Source organism: Harpia harpyja, chromosome 1 (genome assembly GCF_026419915.1).
Source record: "Harpia harpyja isolate bHarHar1 chromosome 1, bHarHar1 primary haplotype, whole genome shotgun sequence".
In the NCBI taxonomy this organism is placed as follows: Eukaryota; Metazoa; Chordata; class Aves; order Accipitriformes; family Accipitridae; genus Harpia; species Harpia harpyja.
This window is the reverse complement of record NC_068940.1, coordinates 46,056,910-46,077,223: the sequence shown is the minus strand read 5'-3', so window position 1 is coordinate 46,077,223 and position 20,314 is coordinate 46,056,910. Positions and strand designations below refer to the sequence as shown.

Here is a 20,314-nt window from a genome sequence, read left to right as displayed (position 1 = left end):
GTATGATCTGCATGGAGAGGGAGTGAAGCCATGAAGCACTGACCTGCACACCACTGAGGTCAGGAGTAAGGTGGCAGAAGGAAGAAGGCGAGGAGGCTTCCCTGAAGCGTTGTCCCACTGCATACCCTGAAGTTTGTCCTACACTCACCCCAAGGCAGCATGTCTGTTCTGGTTTAACCCAAGCCAGCAACTAAGCACCACGCAGCCGCTCACTCGCTCCCCCCACCCAGTGGGATGGGAGAGAGAATCGCAAGGAAAAAGGTAAAACTCGTGGGTTGAGATAAGAACAGTTTAATAGAACAGAAAGGAAGAAACTAATAATGATAATGATAATAATAAAATGACAATAATAATAAAAGGATTGGAATATATAAAACAAGTGATACACAATGCAATTACTCACCACTCACCAACCGATGCCCAGTTAGTTCCCAAGCAGCGATCCCCCCATTTTATATACTGGGCATGACGTCACATGGTAGGGAATGTCCCTTTGGCCAGTTTGGGTCAGCTGTCCTGGCTGTGGCCCTTCCCAACTTCTTGTGCCCCTCCAGCCTTCTCACTGGCTGGGCGTGAGAAGCTGAAAAATCCTTGACTTTAGACTAAACATTACTTAGCAACAACTGAAAACATCAGTGTATTATCCACATTCTTCTCATACAGACCCCAAAACATAACACTATACCAGCTACTAGAAAGAAAATTAACTCTATCCCAGCTGAAACCGGGACACACCATCTCCTCCTTTTATCCCTCCTCCTTCTTTTCCTTCTCATCTTGATCTTCTTTGTCCTTTTCCTTCTCCTCACCTTCATTTTCTTCTTTTTCATCCTGCTACTTTTTCTCCTGTTAGTCCTCCTGCTCCTCCTCCTCTTACACCATCTATTTTTCCTCCTCCTCCTCTTCTTCCAGATCTTCTTCTTTCTCCTTTTCCTCTTCTTCCTGTTCCTCTGGTTCTTCCTTTTCCTCCTCCTGTTCTTCCTTTTCCTCTGTTTGTGGTTTTCCTTTTCCTCTTCCCCTTTCTCTTTCTCGTTTCTTCTCATTTTTTTTCTCCCTATCAACCTCCTCTTCCTCCTGTTCCTACTCATCCTCTCCCTTGTTCTCTTCCACTAGGTTTTTTTTCTCATCCTCTATCTCCTCCTGGTTTTTTTTATCCTCCTGTTAGTTTTCCTCCAATTGTTCCTCCACCTCCTCCTTGTGTTCCTGTTCATTTTCCTCAGAATCACAGAATGGGTGAGGTTGGAGTGGACCTCTGGAGATCATTTGGTCCAACCTCCAGGCTCAAGCAGGGCCACCTAGAGCTGGTTTCCCAGGACTGTGTCCAGACAGCTTTTGAGTATCTCTAAGGATGGAGATCCCACCACTTCCCTGGGTAACCTGTGCCAGAGCTTAGTCACCCTCGCAGTGAAAAAGTGTTTCCTGACATTCAAAGGATACCTCCTGTGTTTCAGTATGTGCCCATTGCCTCTTTTCCTGTCACTGGACACCACTGAAAAGAGGCCCCATCCTCTTCGCACCCTCCCTTCGGGTATTTATTTACATTATTGAGATCCCCTCCAAGCCTTCTCTTCTCCAGGCTTAACTGTCTCAGCTCTCTTAGCCTTTCCTGATATGTGAGGTGCTCCAGTCCCTTCACCAACTTTGTGGTCCTTTGTCAGACTGGCTACAGTATGTCCATACCCCTCTCGTAGTGGGGAGTCCAAAACTGGACACAGCACCAGTGCTGAGTAGAGGGGAAGGATCACCTCCCTTGACCTGCTGGCAATACTGCCTAATGCAGCCGAGGCTACATTAGAACTCCCAGGGCCTATTCTGCCCAACTGCTTTCCAGCCAGGTGGTCCCCAGCATATATTGGTGCATGGGGTTGTTCCTCCCCAGGTACGAGACATATCACTTGTCCTCGTTTTAACTTCACAAGGTTACTATCAGCCCATTTCTCCATGCTGGCGAAGTCTTTCTAGATGACAGCCTGACTCTCTGGCATATCATCCACTCCTTCCAGTGTGGTGTCCTTTGCAAACTTGCTGAGGGCATACTCCTTCTTATCATCCAAATCATTAATGAAAATGTTAAACAGGACTGGATCCAGTATTGACCCCTGGGGCACTCCACTAGTTACTGGCCTCCAGCTAGACATTGTGCTGCTGATCACCACCCTCTGGGCCTGGCCACTCAGCCAATTTTCAGTCCACCCCATTGTCTGTTCATCTATCTGTACCTCAACAGATTCTCTTGGAGCATTTTATGGTAGACGGTGTCAATGGCCTTACTGAAGTCCAGGTAGACAATACCCACTGCTATCCCCCTCATCTACCAGGCCAGTAATTTTGTTGTAGAAGTTTATTAAGTTGGTTAAACATGACTTCCCCTTGGAGAAGCCATGCTGATTTCTCTTGATGATTTTGTCATCATTCATGTGCCTGGAAATGGTTTCCAGGATTAGCTACTCCATCACCTTCCAAGGGATCGAGGTGAGGCTGACTGGCCTATAGTTCCCTGGGTCCTCCTTCTTGCCCTTCTAGAAGATGGGGGTGACCTTTCCAGTCTTTGGGCACTTCTCCTGGTCACCATGATCAATCACATATTATAGAGAGCAGCCTCGCAATGACATCAGCCAGTTACCTCAGCACTCACGGGTATGTATGTCCCACCATGGCCTATGGACTTATGTATGTCTAGTTTGCTTAAGTATTCCCTGATCTGATCCTTTTCCACCAAGGGTATATTCTCCTTGCTGGAGACTTCTCTCCTGGTCTCTGGGACCTGGGATTCCTGAAGACTTGCTAGTAAAGACTGAGGCAAAGGCGGCATTCAGTACCTCAGCTTTTTCCATGTCCTGTGTAAGCAGGCCCCCCCTGTCTTATTGAGCAATGGGCCCACATTTTCCCTTGTCTGCCTTTTGTCTCCCATGTGCTTATAGAAGCTCTTCTTGCTGCCTTTGACATCCCTGGACAGATTCAATTCTGTATGGGCTTTAGCTTTCCTAATCTTGTCTCTGAATGCTCAGACAATGTTTCTGTTTTCCTTGCAGGTTACCTGTCCTTGCTTCAACCCTCTTAAAACTTCCTTTTTTGTGTTTCAGTTTTGCCAGCAGGTCCTTGTTCATCCATGCAGGCCTCCTGGCATTTTTGCCTGACTTCATAGTCGTTGGGGTGCAGATTTCTTGTGCTTGGACTAGGTGATTCTTGAATATTGGCCAGCTTTCTTGGACCTCCCCTTCCCTACAGGGCCTTATCCTGTGGGACTTTTCCAAGCAGATCTTTGAAGAGGCCAAAGTCCGCTCTCCTGAAGTCCAGGGTTGTGAGCTTCCTTTTCACTCTCCTCCCTGCCCTCAACTCCACCATCTCATGGTCACTGCAGCCAAGGCTTCCTTTGACCTTCACACCCCCAACTAGCCTCTCCTTGTTGGTGAAGATGAGACCCAGCAAAGCACCTCTCCTTTTTGGCTCTTCTATCACTTGGAGGAGGACTTTATCATCAGTGCACTTCAGGAACCTCCTGGATTGCTTACGTCCTGTGTTGTTTTCCCTCCAGCAAGTATTGGGGTGGTTGAAGTTCCCCATGAGCACCAGGGCCTGCAACTTGAAGCTGCTCCTATCCATCTATGGAGGGCATGATCCACTTGTTCTTCCTGGTTAGGTCAGACACTGACTCTAATATCAACTTTACCTGTCCTCTCTTTAATCCTAACCCATAAGCTCTCAGTTGGCTCCTCATCCATCCCAAGGGAGAGCTCCATGCACTCCAGCTGCTCTCTCACGTAAAGGGAAACTCCCTTTCCTCAACTTTCTAGTACGTCCTTCCTGAAGAGTCTATATTCCTTCATTGCAATACTCTAGTCGTGGGAGCCATCCGACCAGTCTCCATTATCCTGCAAGGGCACACAGATCTCCAAATCCTCATGTTCATCCCCCATACTGTGTGCATTAATGTACAGGCACTTTAAAGAGGCACCCCAGCATGTTGAGTTCCTGAAGAGGGTGTGGGGGATTTCTCATCATGGTGCCTCATAGGCACTTTCTTGCTTACAAGCAAGTGCTGGCATGACCCCGCTTAAGCCCAATTTGTAGATTTCCTGATCTGATCACATCCCCTCCTGCCCTTTGCTCAGCGATCCTGTCTGTCAGTTCCTCACAGGACTGCTGGTTGCTCTCTCCCTCCCCCATCATTATCAGTTTAAAGACCTCCTGATAAGGTCAGTCATCATGTTGACAAAACCAGCTTTGCCCTGCTTAGTGAGGCGGATCCCATCTCGCCCCAGCAGATGCTGATCTGCAAATGGGATCCCATGGTCACAGAACCCCAAACCCTGTCACCAACAGTTCTGCAGCCAATGACTGGCTTGTCCTATTAGTGCTCTGCTCTTCGCAACCCTTCCCCTCACCAGACGGGCTGAGGAGAACACCACCTGGGCCCTCATGCCCTTCACTACTGCCCCACAGTAGTCAAGTTCTTTTTCTTGTCCTCCTCCTCCACTTGCTCCTCCTCCTTTTCCACCGTCCCTGCGGTCCCACCCTTCTTGCCCCAGTGGCCCCAGACCCCGCCATCCGACCCTCTGGGCTTTCCTCGCGCTCCTTCTCTCCCAGACTGCACCGGGAGCGCTTTTTGCCCCCAGCGTTCTGCGGGGCCCTTAACGGTCTCTGAGCAGAACGCGCTGGAGCGAAGGGCTGCCGGGGCGGCCTCTCCCCCGCGGAAGCACCGCAGCCCGCCGCCGCACCCTCAGCGAGGAGCGAGGAGCGAGAAGCGAGAAGCGAGAAGGGAAAAGGGAAGCGCTGCCACAGAGCCGCCCCGAGCGAGCCCGGCTCTCCCGCCCGGCGCCCGGCGGGCAGGGTGAGCCGCTGCGCCAGCCCCGGCAGGCGCCTGAGCGCGGTCCGCCGGGGCAGGCCGCGGAGCAGCCCCCGCCGCGGGGCCCGTCAGGCGGCGGGCGGGGGCCGCGGAGGGGCGGAGCCGCGCGGGAGGCGGGCCCGGCTGCCAAGCGGGTCATGGCGACGGGGGCTGGAGAGGGAGCACGGAGCCAGGCCTCCCTGCGGCGCCGGCTGCAGAGCTCGCAGGAGGCGCAGCACCGGCAAGCGGTGCTGGTGCGGAAGCTGCAGGCGAAGGTGAGGAGCGGGGGCGCCGGCCCGGCGGGGAGCTGCCCGGGGACGGGCCGCGGTGGCGGGGCCGGGGTGCCCGGGCCGCCCGCGCAGCGCTGAGAGGGGCCTCGGCGGCGGCGATGGCGACGTCGGGGGGCGAAGGCGCGGCCCCAGCGGGGCCCTCCCCGGGGCGTTCCCCGGCGCTGCCGCGGGCGGGACGGCGCCGAGCCCGCAGCTCGGGGGAGGCCCCGGGAGCCGCCCTCCTCCGCCCGGCCCGGCCCGGCCCGGCCCGGCCCGGCCCGCTGGGCGCCTGGCCCTGCCGCTGTCACCCTGCCGAGCCTCTCGTGAGGGCTTGTCCGTACTGAAATAAAGATGCCCGGCTCGCAGGCGCCTTTGTTGGGCCACGTTAGCAGGGGGCTGTCCCAGAGGCAGGAGCCGAGCCGGCGGGGGTGGTTTGGGGCGGCCCCGGGCCGAGGCAGGCAGCTCTTAGGATGAGCAGGTAGCAGTACGTGTAAAAGAAACCCCGTCTCAGTTTCTTCAGTACGAGATAAAGTGAAGCTTGCCTGTATCGTAAGGACTTCTTGTTGGCGGCATCGGCAGCGCTGTGGAACGTGCTGTGCTTGGGCTGTAAAGACTTGGAGAAAAGCTAACGCAGGAGGAGCCGAGCCTGTTGCAAGCTGCATTCGCTCATCTTCATTCTATGTCTCCATCCAGGTACTGCAGTACCGGACTCGGTGTCGAGAGTTGGAGCAGCAGCTGGCAGCAGGAGGGGTGAGTGTGCAGGTTGCTAAGTAAAGACCGTGTAGGTAGCATTCGTTAACGCAGGCCAAAGCAAGCTCCCCAAAGCAATGGCAGAGGGAAGCAAGATTTTGCTGCCTGAGGGTTTAAAGCAGCGCTGTAAGTTTGCCGGTGAGTGTTTTGTGCAGTTGCCATTCTTAGAGGAGCCAGTGGTCCCAGAAATGCCAGTGCAGGAAACCCTGTGGAGGGGGATTTTAGTTTTGAGAAAGAGTGCTTTATTGCTGGCGTAGCATTTTGTCCTAGGGCTCAGGAGAGGGCCACACTGCCTGTTACGTTATATGGCCGTCTCTGAAAAAGAATGGGTTGAAACGTGGCATTTTGGAAGGCAAGAATGCTGGCGTTCAACATACGGCCACGTGCTTTTCTTTCTGCTTCACGGCTAAAGTAAACCTAGGAAGAACAGAGGGTAGGAGAGTAGGAGAGCATTCCCAGGCTTCAAGTCGAAGTGAGCAGTCACGGTTGTGAGCTAAGGAGACCTAGCTGCGAGAGTGCCACGGTGGGGGACTGAGGAGAGCTACTCGCGTTGAGCACCTCCCTTGCTCTCCATAGTCACGACACTGTTACGCCTGGAAGAAGCCACGAGCTCCTGAGCTACCCAAGCGAATGGAGCGGAAAGCGGTGGATGCTAGCAGCAGTGAAGGGAAGACAAGAATTTGACTAAACTTTTCCTTTCTTCTGAAGGGACCCCTTCCAGGCAGGTGGGAAGCCACAGAAGACCAGAGCCTGGAGAAAGCACTGCTTCAGGTGGAAGAGGAGCAGCAAAGGTACAGGGAAGAAGCGTTCCCTCGTACCTGGTATCCTGGATGCTCGTGGAAGTGAGGGAAAACCTGTCAGTGCTGCCTGGTCTCCCCAAGGGGAGCAGCTGGGCAAGCTGCTTTGAAAGGAGAAAGGTCCACAGTCTGTTTTCTGTGGTGCAGTAATAGTGTTGTGTGCTGAATGTCTCTGTTTTGAGCGGGGGGTTATTCCGGGTGACTTCCAAAGGTCCCTTTCCAGCCTAGATTATTCTGTGGTTCAGTAGGTGAGCGGCTCAGGAGAGTGCTAGAGAAAGGTGATGCATCCAGTGATCAGACAGCACGAAGGGGAGGCAAGACGTGAACTGTGGGCATCATCAAAGTTGAAGGGGAAACCGCAATTATAGGTGGAAGTAGAAGGCTTAAAGCAAGGAGAAGCAAATGAGTATGCCATCACAGAGAGATCTTAGTTAATCCTAGCAAGCACTTTTACGGCCTCTCAGTTTGACAACAAAGTCAGCGTTGAGGGAGTTGGGAAATGACGGGGGTGCTGCTTGTGGATAGCAGTTGTTCAGTGACCTCATTGCTGTTTCTCCCTTTCCAAGGTGTGAGAATCTGGCAGAAGTGAACGCTCTCCTGCGGGAGCACCTCGATGAAGCGAATGAGGTTAATTCAGCCCTTAAAGAAGATGTTGGAAAACTGACGGCGGATTGGATGAGGGCCCGGGAGGAGCTGGAATTGAAGGAGAGCGAGTGGCGCAGTGAACGTGAGGTAAGGATGGGCGACGGGAATGTCAGACGCGATGCCGGGGTGGAATGAGAGTGGGTTTTATTTCTGGCCTGGAGAACTTGCTGTGTGAAAGTTGTGGCACTGTTGAGGATGTATTGGTGTTTACGAGCAGAAGACAGGGGTGTGAGATGGAGGAGTGTTAGCAAATTGTGGTGATGGAAGGTGCCCGCGTGCTGTGACCGTACTGCTTGTTCTCAAAGGCTTGCTGTTGCTGGGCACTGTAGGGCAGTGACACATGAACGCTCGTCTGTTTTTTAATAGTTCCTAAATCTCTGTCTACAGCAGTGGAGGCCAAAGAGAGGTCTGTGTGTTTTCGGATTCAGGGTAGCCAACAGAAGAACAGGACGGGCCTCCCTTACCAATAGGCTGTTGTAAGCAAATCTGACACTGGTCTCGGAGGGGCTTGTTTTTGTCTTCCTCCACCGAGCCTGTTAGACACCTCTGCAGGGCGAGATGATGAATCGCGATCAGTTTGCTTTGTTGATACCCGCTCCTGCAGGGGAAGTGTGGATGTTCCCTTCTTTGCAGTCAGGTGGCAGGTCTACTGAGGATGCCTCTGTGGTGGCTCTTCAGTCCTTGATGCCCGCCCCCCCCCCTCGCCCCCGTTGGAATAGTTCTTAAAGGAGACCTGGTGATGACAGTTGTACCCTCTCCTATCTGAAAGCCTTAATCAGTGACAGCTGTTGCGTTAAAGGGTAAAGAAGTTTGGCAGAAAATAAACCCCCTTCTGTTCCAGCTTATCCTCAGATGTCAGAGGGGCTGGGGGTGGCTAGGTCTAAATTCTGAGTGATGTCCAACTCAATGCTATAAGTCTGGTCGTGTTCAATATATTGAACTATCACAATGACGGACACACTAATAGCATACTGCACTTTCAGTTTAGCCATGTTCAACAGACTAAAACTGCCAGACTTAGGGAGTTTGGTCGTGTTTAACAAACTATCGCAGCTACATCTGTGAGCAGCACAGTTTATTAAACAACAGGAGTACAGATTCTTTTGAATTACCGGTGATAAATACACTGTCTGCAAAGCGTGTGCAAATAATAATACAAGCGCATTAAATTATGGAAGAAAAGAGCTCTAAAGACTTCTAAGTTTCCTGGGAAAGCGCTTGCTACAGCCAAGTGTACGAATCTCACCCAATAGGCATCCCTATGAGGGGGAAGAGAGGTTCAGCCCGTTGACTGATCCCAGATGTCAGCGATATCCTCCCGACTTGTCCATGATAGTATCTTCCCTAATAGTCCCCCTCTCTTAAGGCCTTTTATACTATTTTCTTATTAGGTGGAGCTTGAGGGACTCTAGTCATACATACCTTTACTATGATTGGTGTAAAATCTTCTCGCTTTACTTTTAAAGGTACATGCTAAAAAAAATTCAGAGTGTATGCTCAGTGAGGGGTGGTTGCACCTTGGAGGCAGGTAACTTTGGGGATGGAGGTGTGTTTTGGTATTATAATGAGATTATAATGAACAAAGTTCACCCAAAGGACATGATGTTGCATGTCAGTACCCCAGAACGGGGCACTTATGATATAAATCAGAAGTAGGGCAGTAGGTCGCTAGAACCCTCATTAGTTCACCTCCTTGCTTCAGTGGAGTCAATGCAGGGACGTACCGTTCTTGTTCCTATCTTGTTCCCTGTCCCTGCGATGATATCACAGAGCCTGGCCGCAGTGTCTCCACTCCCCTCCACCCTCCGCGTTGCTCCTCTTTGGGTCAGCATACCAGCTCCCTTGGTGTTGCTAACATCTAAGGTTGCGGGTTATGTGGCTTAGGGAATTATTATGGAACAGATTCCTTGCATATCCACTGCATTCCACTCTGGAGGTTTACCTTCCCCTAAGAGGGGTGGGGGAACGTATCGATATATCACTTCCAGTAATCATTCCACAGCAGCAAAGGCTAAAATGGCACTTCTTTTTGTCTTTGTGTGTTTAGCTTTATGACAACTACGTAATGGGTGAACATAGCCGTCTACTCAGCCTATGGCGTCAGGTGGTAACCTTCCGCCGTCATTTCCTGGAAATGAAGACTGCCACTGACCGGTGAGTAGAAGTTAACGCTAGGTCTTTTCCAGAAAAAAATGTAGCTTCACTTCACAGCTGCTTTTTGAGCCTTGATGTTACCCTAGCTGCGGCTAAAGATACAATTTCTCCTTTGGTAGTCTGAAGCAATGCCGTTAAGCAGGCTTTGGGCTATTTTCAGAATCATTTTGTTTGCTGCTGGTTTTCAGAGAAAACTGAGGGGCTTGGGCTGTAAGCAATGCAGAGGTCCTGAACAGGTGACTTGACTATGGTGATGTTTGGGCATATTAACACAGACACAGGCCTATGTGGACACACTGGAAGAGGCTCACCAAAGCTATGCGTGCAGCATGTAGAGCAGTCCCTTTAACACAGTGATTAAAATATGCCTTAAATCTCACTGGCTTTCTTTTCCCACTGCTCTTGATGGAAAGATCATTCATGAATATATATATATATTCATTTTTTCCTTCTCATTTCCAGCTTACGTTTATTCTGGTCAGTTTGCATCCGCTTATTCCTTTACCAACACTGTTGAGAGAAAGAATAGCTTCTCTACCCTGCTATTACATTTCTCCAATTGATTTTGCTTAATTTGATCCCTCCCTTTTATGATTGTTTTCTTGTTCTTGGGCTCTCTGAGATTCCTTTCTCACAGCTGCCTTCTACACAAACAAAAATAGTGTAGCCGTAATAGTACATTCTTCTGGTGCCAGCATGCAATTTCAAACTCTGGGTTACTGTCAGCCGTCTATCTTATTTGATTATAAACCTTCCTTAATGTGTAGAGTATGCCTGACCTACTAGTTAATTCTTGTGTTATTTGTGCGTTTTTGTTACAACATTCTAGGCTTATTCTTACCTTCTTACCCTATTCTTACCTTCCTGAAATGTTTATTAGGTAGATATTGTCATGAGCCTGTTAGCAGTCCACATGTTGATAATAATAGGTTGCTTGAGGCTGATCCCCTAGGTGTAAAAGCTGGGTACCTTGGTAAAATTCCTTACATCTGTTAATGATGATTAGAGTATGTAATAAGGTAGAGCAGGAGCAACAATTAATAAGAGTAATGAGAGGTCCTTGAAGCCTTCTGGACATGCCATACATTTCTTCTTATCTCTGTGGAGAAAACAGACTCATTCCTCAACTATCCTGTAGACTTACTGCTCAACTGTCAAGATGTGTCCTGATTCCAAAGCATCAGATGAATGATTCGCCCCCAACGAAGATGTCATCTTTCTTGCCAGCTTTTACTGTTGCACAATTACATGCTTCAGAAGTGAGTCAGCTGGTAAAGATGGTAGTGCGAACATTAGGTCTTTCTTGATTCTTCTTCAGAGATTTGTCAGAGCTGAAGGCAGAGCAAATGAGGCTTTCTGGATCTATACTTGTAAACTGCTCCCGTCTAAACTCTGGCATACAGCTCTGGCAGTCCTTCACCCTGGGTAAACCTGTCCTGAAGTATCAGGCACAGCAGCAAGCGGGACAGAAAATAAACCAGAAGACTCAGGAAGTGATGTGCTTACCAGTCAAGGAGGACCTGGAGAAGAAGGAGCTTCAAGACAGGTAATGTGTTTTAAACCTTGCTATTACCAACATTATCTTTTGTGGCTGCTGCTTGGATTCATAAGTGGGCTGCATTCACATTTAAAACACACCCATGCTGCACAGCCCTGTTGCTGTCCCTAGTCAAACTATTGCCTTCAACAGAAAGGACAGAAAAAAACATCTGACTGACAGAAGCTCTTCTGAGTAAGACAAGGCTGGAAAAGAGATTGCGTATTACAGTGTTTTTGCTGTTAACTGATTCTTGGTGAGAAATGGAGACCAGTATAAAGAGAGCTCCGTCTCTTGTACAGCCCTGTCGCTACCCAGGGCTGTGCTAAAGGAGTTGGTAGGAATTTGCCCAGGGCCATCATAAGCAACATAGCACCTCTGTACTGACAATTCCTTGCAAGACTGAGTGCAGAAGGCCTTTGGGGAAAGAAGTGCCATTTTGCAATATCAAGCCTATTAACCTGTAGAGGTGAATGCTGCCTGTGCTGTATTTTCTCGGTTGAACTTTCTCTGCTACGCTTCTGGGAGCTGCTTAGCCCTTTAACAGGTGATGGTGTGCAGGGCTTTTGGAATGGCACGTGGACCTTCTCTTCTCAGGGTGATGGAGCTCTCAGCCTTGCTTGTACAGTCTCAGAAGCAGAATGAGGAGAAGGAGAAGACCATGAAAACACTTAACGACACTGTGGAGATACTAGTATGTTTTACCTTTATCTGGGAGATAGCCCAGTGTTTGCTCTCCAGCCTTAGCACAAAGAGGTGTGGCTTCCTCAAGAGAAAGAGTGGTAAAGATGCTAACTGTCTGGGAACGTCATCAGGCACATTGCCAAAACATTCCTTGTGTGTTTGGCACATGTGGAGTCAGTCCAGGTGCAGGCAGTGGTAGCGGAGCTGCAGACAATCCAGGTGTCTTCCTCAGGGAGGTTGCACCAATGCTATTCTGCCTGGGTCTTGAAGACTCTAGGGGTCAAAGTTCTTTGGAGTTGACAGCTTCATAGCGGTCTGTAAAAACTAGCTGCTGGTCTTTCTCTTCTTAGTGTTAGCAAAGAAGAAATTGAACAGATATGGGAAGGAATATACTGGATTCACCAGGGCTGAGGCTTATCGGCATGACAGTGCTACTGAGGATAGGAATGCTACAGAGGGGAGCAGATCTTCCCTGCCCACCCTTTCTTTATTCTGTTCTCAGGAAGCAAGTCGGTTAGAGAAAGAATATGAAGCTTCATTGACTAAAAGTGCCAAAGAAGAGAATCGTTCCCTCCAAAAGCTGATAAAAGATATAACTGAGGTGAGTGTACAGAGTTGGGACCACATCCCTGTAAATTTGATTTAAAAGTACTTGAGGAAGGCAACAGACTATCCCAGGGAATAGATGTATATGTTGTGTACTGTCTATGTTAACTGTGACCGGCTGTTTAATTTTTTATACCACTTTTCTGACATAAAACTTGTTACAACTTCTGAGTTGGCTGTCCTGTGACACTTCAGCTGAGTCGCAAGAAGGTTCAGTACCTTTGCCTTCACCATCCCGCTTAGGTCTCTCTTGGACTGTGCTTTCTGAGTTGGCTACTTGACATTTGTATTCCAGTGTTTCTTGGAGGCTTCCCCCACCCTCCTTGAGCAATGACTCTCTTGTTCTTCAGATTTTTATAAAAGGTCACTGGCTCAATCGATGCACTTGCCAGCTCTGCTCCTTCACTCTACATTCACTGACCATTTGCTCCCCAGAATCGCAACTGGTCTGTTTCGGGGTAACTTTAACTTAGTCCTAAACTTCACTCTATGGAGGGCGTTTCAATCATCAGATCTCTTACACAGCCGCTCACAAAGTCAGTTATTTCCCCTTGCGTTGTCATTTTTATCCCCGTGTGCTACTGCTCAGAGTAATTATAAACATTAGCTTTTTCGTTGCTGTTTTCCAGTATTCATCAGCTTCCTTCTTCCCTGGGCAGCGTTAGTGTTTCCTTTCATTGCTATTTCCAGTGTTGATCTGGTGCTTGTGTATGTGGCTCTAAGCAGCTGAAGGAGACCAAAATAATTCCTGAGAGCTTCAAGAAACTGAGTGTTCAGGCAGCCTCCAGTCACTTCACACTTGTTTCTTCTTGTTTATAGTAGCTGTACTCAGAAATCCCTGGAGTACTTGTGGCCACAGGGACAAAACTTCTCAGTTGACTGAAGAAATTAGAGAATTGAGTTTTTAATGACTCTAGGGTGAAGTGGGGGGAAAAGGAGAACTAGATAAAGAAAACCAAGTAGAATGAGCAAAGAGTAACAGCTTGATGTGGGCTTTCAGGTGGTGTTAGGTGACAGTGACAGCATGGTCAGCATTATCTGCACTGACAGTTCCCAGCATGCAGAGTCTAGCACCATCCTCTCTTGTCTGAGCTCCGTTGATGCAGAGCATGCCTTTGTCTTGGTTCAGGAAGCACTGGCAAGGAGGCGAGGAGCAACACAGGTGAGGGTTTCTGCTTGTCTTCACCACTGGCCACAGGCTCAGCTGCTAATGCCTCACTTAGCTTGAAACCTTTCCATTTACTTAGCCAGTTTAGCCAGTTTCTTTCTAGCCTTCCCTCTCTTGGTACTGTATTGCCTTGCCAGTCTCGCCAGCTCTGTGTTCTACTGTTTTTCTCTCCTTGATCTCCACTCCCTCATCACACACAGCTTTTGCTTTCAGGTGAGCTGTCTCTCTGCTTGCTGCTTCTTCCAGCTATCTGGCACCATCTTCCCTGCTCCTTATTGCTTGTTTGTGCTCCTTCCCTGCCCATTCCTTGCAGGCCCTAAAAGAAGAGCTTTCTGCCAGGCAGGACTCTATCGGTTTCCTGCTGCACCAGCACAGACAGCAGGAAGAGAAGTGCAGGAACCTGCAGCAAAGGCTTGAGCAACTGGAGGAGGAATACAAGACGTCCAGCAGCCACCGGCAGCACCTCCAGTCTCTGGTAGAAGCACTCAGAAGGTGAGTGTTTCCTCCTCCTCCTGTGTTCTAGAAGCAATCTTGCTTCCAGTTGTGGGAGTTCAGCAGTGTTACTGGGCAAAGAACTTGCCTGCCCTACGACGCGTATGCCTCTCTTTGGCGCTTTAGCATCCTTCTGTCACTGCTTTCCATGCTCTACTGTGAATCCTCAGGCTGTCTTGGAGTTTCAGAGCAATGTTGGAAGACAAGACGCCTCCCTCTCGATATGCTGCTTGTCTGAATTCTGTTCTTTGCATGCCCTTTCCTAGCCACTGTTTCTCACTGAATGAAGGCAAATCCTGCCTTTCTTTCTCTTTCCCTCTTCAGTTACCTTGCAAGGGGAAGAGCAAGTTCTTCCTTACCGTGCTCCCCACAACTCTATCCTGGAATGATGAAAATGGGATCCGTGACTCTTCAGGCCTCTTCCTTCTTCTAACTGAGCTTTGTCTCTGCAGTGACTGTGCAAACCTTGAGAAAACCAGGGAAGAGCTACGGCAACAGCTTGAACTAATGGAGCAAGAAGCCTCGCGTCTGCGTCAAAGTAACACTGAACTGCAGCTGAAGGAAGATTCAGCCCAGGGGGAAAAGGTGGAGCAGCAAGAGATGATGGAGAGAGCGTGTCGTGACCGGGAGCTCCTGTGAGTGTTAAAGCCTTCTCTGTGCAGGGGTGGGCATTGCTGGACTTTAGGAGGCCCATGGTAAAGGAATGAATTTTCTCATGCTCATCATTTGTAGCATAGAAAGGGAAGGGAGCACATGGGCAGGTCTGGCTACCTACTGAAATAATAGAGCATAGCTGCCTCCTTGGACTTTCTTTATGACCCTTGAAAAAAATCACTCCAAACCTGATCAGAGTAGTTGATGACAGGCATAAGCTGAAACAAGAGAGGTTCAGACTGGATTTAAGGAGAACAAAAAAATTGAACCATGAAAGCAATCATGCAGCAGAACAGGTTGCTCAGAGAGGTGCTGCAGCTTCCACCCCTGGAAATTGGGAAGACCCAGCTGGATAGAGCCTTGAGCAACCTGGACTGATTCCATAGCTGATCCCAGCTGCTTTGAGCTGAAGATTGGGCTAGAGGCCTTCTGGGGTCCCTGCCAGCCTGAATCATCCTGTGATCCTGTGATTATTGGATTGGAGATTCATACACATCTCCTCCCCAGATAGATTGCAGGCTCTTTCATCGTTTCACTGCTGAAGGCAAGTGTAATTGTGGGAATATTAATGCAGAGTTAAGAAGTCGTGTCTTACCCAAAGAAGAACTTTGGAAAGGAGAGAGAGAACTAAGAGGCAGGAGGCTGTTGAGAGCATGTGAACTTTTTGGAAACTTCCTGTGATTTCTGGAAGCTTGTTTTACTTGCTCTATGACAAACATTTCACCTACAGCAATGACAAAGAGTGATGCAGCTCTAGTCAGGAAATTCCAGCATTCTTTAGGTGTAAATAGAAAGCTGTTGGAAATAATTCAAACTGCCATATCTGGGACATAGGATGTACTCTTGGTTTTGGAAATGAGAATGTTTTTACATTAAAAACTTGTTTGTCTTTCCCCTTCTCATAGACTGAAGGACTTAGCTGCACTTGAAGGAGAACATTCATTATTACAGAGCGAGTTGGTGGTCGCAAGAGAGATGCTGGAGGAATCGCACCTTCAGAGGGATCTGCTGAAGCAAGAGAAACAGGAGCTTACCGTGGCACTGGAGAAGGTATGGTCACCTTATTCCGAGGCAGCACTTGTGGGAGAGGCAGTTGTGATAGCAAGACCACCACAGATGCTGTTTCTGGCAGTAGAAGACAGGGACAATGTTGTTGTCCTTCTTGGAAGACGGTGATCAGACCACAGAGGCTCTCTGGTGTAGTTAGTGCCCACGTGCTTGTTGGGAACGCTGAACTGGGAGTGTGTCAGAGACACGACAGGGGATCTGGAGTTGCTGCTTGAAGTCAGGGATTTTCCTGTCTTTGTTGTCATGTTGTTCTTTCGTCTCTTCAGGCAGAGCAGTCGGTAGCAGAGTTGACAGGGGCTCAGAATAAGCTGAGTGCTGAAATAGCCAATCTACACGTTGCAGCAGCGAACATGAGCAGTATCAATGAAGCTCTTGCCTTGGATAAAGTGCAGCTGAACAAACTTGTGTTGCAGGTGAGCAGAGTTGTCAAAGATCTTGCCAGGTGTTTGTCTCCAGCTGCTGCTGCTTCTCAGACTTCTTGCCTTCAGACAGTATGACTGTCTGAATATGGAAACGTTGCTCTTTTCTCTGTCCAAGCCAAAGCTCCTACAGAGTAAATCTTACTTTTATTTTATTTCCTCTGTGCTTCTGTGATTGTAGCTGGAGCAAGAGCATGACGTTCTGTCAGGTAAAGTGGATGAGATGGAGAGAGCAAAGATCTCTGACCAGGAGAAGCTGAACTTGTGGGAGAGAACAAATGAGGCGCTGAGCGCAGAGAAAGCCCACCTGGAGCAGCTGCTGAAGGAAGCAGAGGAGCAACAGGAGGGGCTGCAGGTAGAGCTGAGGATGCTGGCAGAGGAGAAGGCAGAAACCCAAGAGAAACTCAATCAGGTGAGACCAAAAACCTGGTGCTTTCTGGGTGGGCTTTTGGCTGCTTGGCTCAGTGAAGCTGTATCTGTTGGATTCTGCAGTGGTTTTTGTCAAGGAGACACTTGGTAGCGCTGGAGGTCAGACGGCTTTGTTTACTTCCTTCCGGAAATGTGTTGATGGCTTGCAGAGCTGTTGTGCAATTCTCTGAGTTGTCCTCTGCTTCTACAGATTCCTTTAATCCACCTGCCTGTGTTGGCCTCTTTTTTGACTTTTGATAAGCTGCAGAGAGGTGATTTGCCTTGCCCACGAATCTGCGTGAGGCTACTACTCTCACATGCGTCGAAAGAAGCAAACAGGGTAGCTCTTCACCCATTTTCTGAGGCCAAAAACCCCCGGGGTTGCATGTTTCTATTTATGCTTTTTGTTGTGAAGTCTGCAACTTTCCAAGCTCCACTTGTTGGGGCCTAGAGGGCGGGACAAAGCGGCAAGTCAGTGTCTGCTGTCTTGTACTGCCAAGAACGGGAATGACATCCTGAAATTGTTGAAACTGTATTTTACGACATACGTGCAACATTGTGGTTGGAAAGCTGCCTAGGGGAAAAGGACCTGGGGGTGATGGTTGACAGCTGGCTGAATATGAGCCAGCAGTGTGCCCAGGTGGCCCAGAAGGCCAGTAGCATCCTGGCTTGTATCAGAAATAGTGTGGCCAGCAGGACGAGGGAAGTGATTGTCCCCCTGTACTCGGCACTGGCAGTGGGGCACCTCAAATACTGTGTTCAGTTTTGGGCCCCTCACTAGAAGTAAGACATTGAGGTGCCTAAGCATGTCCCAAGAAGAACAGCGAAGCTGGTGAAGGGTCTAGAGAACAAGTCTTATGAGGAGCGGCTGAGGAAACTGGGGTTTAGCCTGGAGAAAAGGAGGCTGAGGGGAGACCTTATTGCTGTCTACAACTACCCAAAAGGAGGTTGTAGCGAGGTGGGTGTTGGTCTCTTTTCCCAAGTAACAAGTGATAGGATGAGAGTCTATGGCCTCAGGTTGCACCAGGGGAGGTATAGATTGGATATTTGGAAATATTTCTTCACTGAAAGGGTTATCAAGCATTGGAACAGGCTGTCCAGGGAAGTGGTTGAGTCAGCATCCTTGGAGGTGTTTAAAAGATGCGTATATGTGGTGCTTAGGGACATGGTTTAGTGGTGGACTTGGCAGTGTTAGGTTTATGGTTGGACTCAACGATCTTAAAGGTCTTTTCCAACCTAAATGATTCTGTGATTGTATGAATTGTTAGAGCCTCTATAGGCTTTAAGGAAGATGAGAAATAGGTGATCATACAGGACTTCACTCTGGACTAATGGATTTTGGTACCCTGGAAAAAAATCATGGGAGAATCATGTCATTGGAGGAGACTAGGGAGTTTGTCATCATTTCAGTGTCAGTTTCATAATGTACAATCTTAGGTCTTATGGCATAACTTTGAGAGGAGAATTGTTTGTTTCTGATGGTCTGTTCTCTGTTAGACAGTCTTGGAGTTTTGGAGTACGTGGTATGTTTGGCAAATAGCCAGCAGAGGTGTTACACTGAAGAAAAAAGCTGAAAAATCACGGTTAATTTTCAAGCTTGAATACCAGCAAGGTATATTAGACAACTTGTTTAAGTAAACAGTATTGTTGACATGAACTTACTGTACAGAGTCTACCATCTCTTTGGCCACACTAGCCAGACTTTCGTAAATCACTAAATGACACTGCCCACCACAAGGGCTGTTTCCCTGCCAAGGATCACCTCATTGCACCCAACTGCTCTACACACTGGAGCAGGTGACAGTTTGATCTTTTTTTTTTTCCTCTAGAAGGAAAAACCATGTGTATTTTCACTTTCTTCAGTAAGCAAAGTTGCTTTTGCTCAAACTTTTCTGAAAATTTCCAGCACTGGAATAGATTCTGATAGAATTTTAGTTTGCAAGGTGGCAGTTGTGGAAGATGTGGTATTTTTGCATGAAAACATGTAGTCTGAGGTGTGTACGTTTGTCCTGAAGGGGCTGTCTGGTCCCAGGCAACCCAGTAGGGCCTTACACATCGCTTTCAGGTTAACAGCCCTAATGCCTTTTGGCAGCCCAGGGTATTAGTGCGGTATACAGCAGATGCTTTTAAAATGTCAGGCCAGAGTACCGGAGCTCTTTCTCCTCTAGCTGATTCAGAAGTGGCACTGGCTGGCTCTGCACAGAACTCCAGAGGAAGGACTCTAACTGTATTTTGTCCCGCTTTCAGGTTCACCGCCAGCAAGAGTCAGCTAGCAGTGGTCTGGAGCAGTTGCGGCAGGAGTCCTCTCGCCAAGGGCAGGCACTGGCCAAGGTGTCCAAGGAGAAGGAATTGCTGGTGCACGAGAAAGCCGCCCTAGAGGTGCGACTGGCAGCCATGGAGCGGGAGAGACGAGGCCTTGCAGAGCAGCTGGCAGAGGCCAGGTAAAGGCAGGGGGGAGACCCTAGGCAGGAGATTATTTAATGTCTGTAATTATAGAGGTGATAATCATTACACGAGATTCATTGCATCCTGTGTGGTTTTCAGCTGTTTTCACCTTCCATGGACAGAAAATGGAAGAATCTTGAGCAAAAAAAAAAAAATAGTATACCATGATTTGAATGTTATTTTTCTGACAGCTAAAGCTAGCAAAGCTCTCCTGAGCCTTTGGGCTCCTGTTTATTCCTCCTTGCACGTTCCTGTGTGAAGTCCAGAGCAAGCCAGCTTGGCTCTGCATTGAGTAATAATTAAACCATGCAGATTTTTACTGAAACCCAAAGCTTCTCTCTGGTTTTGGTTTCTTGTTCTGCGCGTTTGAACTTGGATCTTTCCTTATCAAGTAGTTTGACATGGGATCTTCAGAATTCAAGGCTGTTACATACGGACTTGCGAGTAGGACACTGCCATTTAGGGTGAAGCTAGAGGCTCGTGCTGAAAATCTTGATTGCCTTCCATTTCTAAGCTAACTCTCGTTAAATATGGCGCAGGACCTAGAGTTGGTTACACCAGCAGCAGGGAAACCTCTTTTGAATGCTCGCCAGTCTTCAGGGATTCTTGCCCATCATTGATGTCTGGGTCCTGTTCTCCTTACCACATGCTGTTTAGAGGCAGACGTCACGGAGAGGTTATACAGGGAAGGAACAAGATTTTGTCCTTCTGCTGGATCAGGTTTCTAAGATCAAATGCGACAAGTTCTGCTTTTCCAAAAAAAAACCAAAAAAGAAAAAAGTATTGAGATGTTTGTCCTCCTCTCAGGTCTTTTTTAGAAGACTCCTGAACTTGCAGAGCTGTACAAATGACATTTTAGAGATTGTTTGTCATGCTTTTTGACTTTTACACTTTACCCCTCCAGACTATGTTGTTAGCAAGGCTGATAAATACCATTTTGACTCAGTCTGTTTCTTGAGAGCTGCTGCTGCTTCTGAGCTCCAGCTCCTCTTATTTGATCCAGCTGAATTATGTTCTGTCAATTATTGGGCTGTAGCAACTATTCTTGCCAGATGTTGTTCTCAGGAGCCTGTTGTTGTCGTCACAGTTTTGGATTCTTATCTTCTCTGTTCTTAGAGACTGACTTTGATTTATCCTTAAAATGGAGCATATTTACTTTGGACTGCCAGAGATAGGCGTAGTCAGAAATATGTGCTTGTTCTCCTTCTTGAAGAGACATCCTCCATCGTCCATCAAAGCAGTGAAATCCTACTGTTGTGGGTCTTATTGTTGTACCACTTGGGTGCCCCTTTACCCTGAAGGATGTTATCCTGGTTGCATGCCTGTACTAGTGAGGCAGTGCTGTGTATGGTAGGAACCTGGCACGCAGGACGCCGTGTTAGATCAGGGAGGC

The 20,314-nt window shown here is 48.5% G+C and overlaps 1 protein-coding gene and 1 long non-coding RNA gene across 2 annotated transcripts in view; one reads left to right on the top strand and one right to left on the bottom strand.

The window, feature by feature from the left end:
* Nucleotides 1-4,944: 4,944 nt before the first annotated feature.
* LOC128143508 (centrosome-associated protein CEP250-like) overlaps nucleotides 4,945-20,314 on the top strand; it is a 36,085-nt gene continuing 20,715 nt past the window's right edge. Inside the window, exons 1-15 of the mRNA XM_052790811.1 lie at nucleotides 4,945-5,100; nucleotides 5,788-5,844; nucleotides 6,553-6,635; nucleotides 7,208-7,373; nucleotides 9,334-9,440; nucleotides 10,759-10,986; nucleotides 11,575-11,671; nucleotides 12,164-12,262; nucleotides 13,268-13,429; nucleotides 13,749-13,927; nucleotides 14,380-14,562; nucleotides 15,487-15,631; nucleotides 15,916-16,062; nucleotides 16,250-16,480; nucleotides 18,724-18,917. Coding sequence (XP_052646771.1) covers nucleotides 4,984-5,100; nucleotides 5,788-5,844; nucleotides 6,553-6,635; nucleotides 7,208-7,373; nucleotides 9,334-9,440; nucleotides 10,759-10,986; nucleotides 11,575-11,671; nucleotides 12,164-12,262; nucleotides 13,268-13,429; nucleotides 13,749-13,927; nucleotides 14,380-14,562; nucleotides 15,487-15,631; nucleotides 15,916-16,062; nucleotides 16,250-16,480; nucleotides 18,724-18,917 — 2,195 coding nt within the window. The 5' untranslated portion in view covers nucleotides 4,945-4,983. The remainder of the gene's footprint in view (nucleotides 5,101-5,787; nucleotides 5,845-6,552; nucleotides 6,636-7,207; nucleotides 7,374-9,333; nucleotides 9,441-10,758; nucleotides 10,987-11,574; nucleotides 11,672-12,163; nucleotides 12,263-13,267; nucleotides 13,430-13,748; nucleotides 13,928-14,379; nucleotides 14,563-15,486; nucleotides 15,632-15,915; nucleotides 16,063-16,249; nucleotides 16,481-18,723; nucleotides 18,918-20,314) is intronic.
* LOC128143516 (uncharacterized) lies at nucleotides 12,200-13,272 on the bottom strand. The gene is made up of 2 exons (XR_008235779.1): nucleotides 13,067-13,272; nucleotides 12,200-13,022 (listed from the first exon to the last, which is right to left on the bottom strand). It is a non-coding gene; the product is annotated as an uncharacterized LOC128143516 (long non-coding RNA).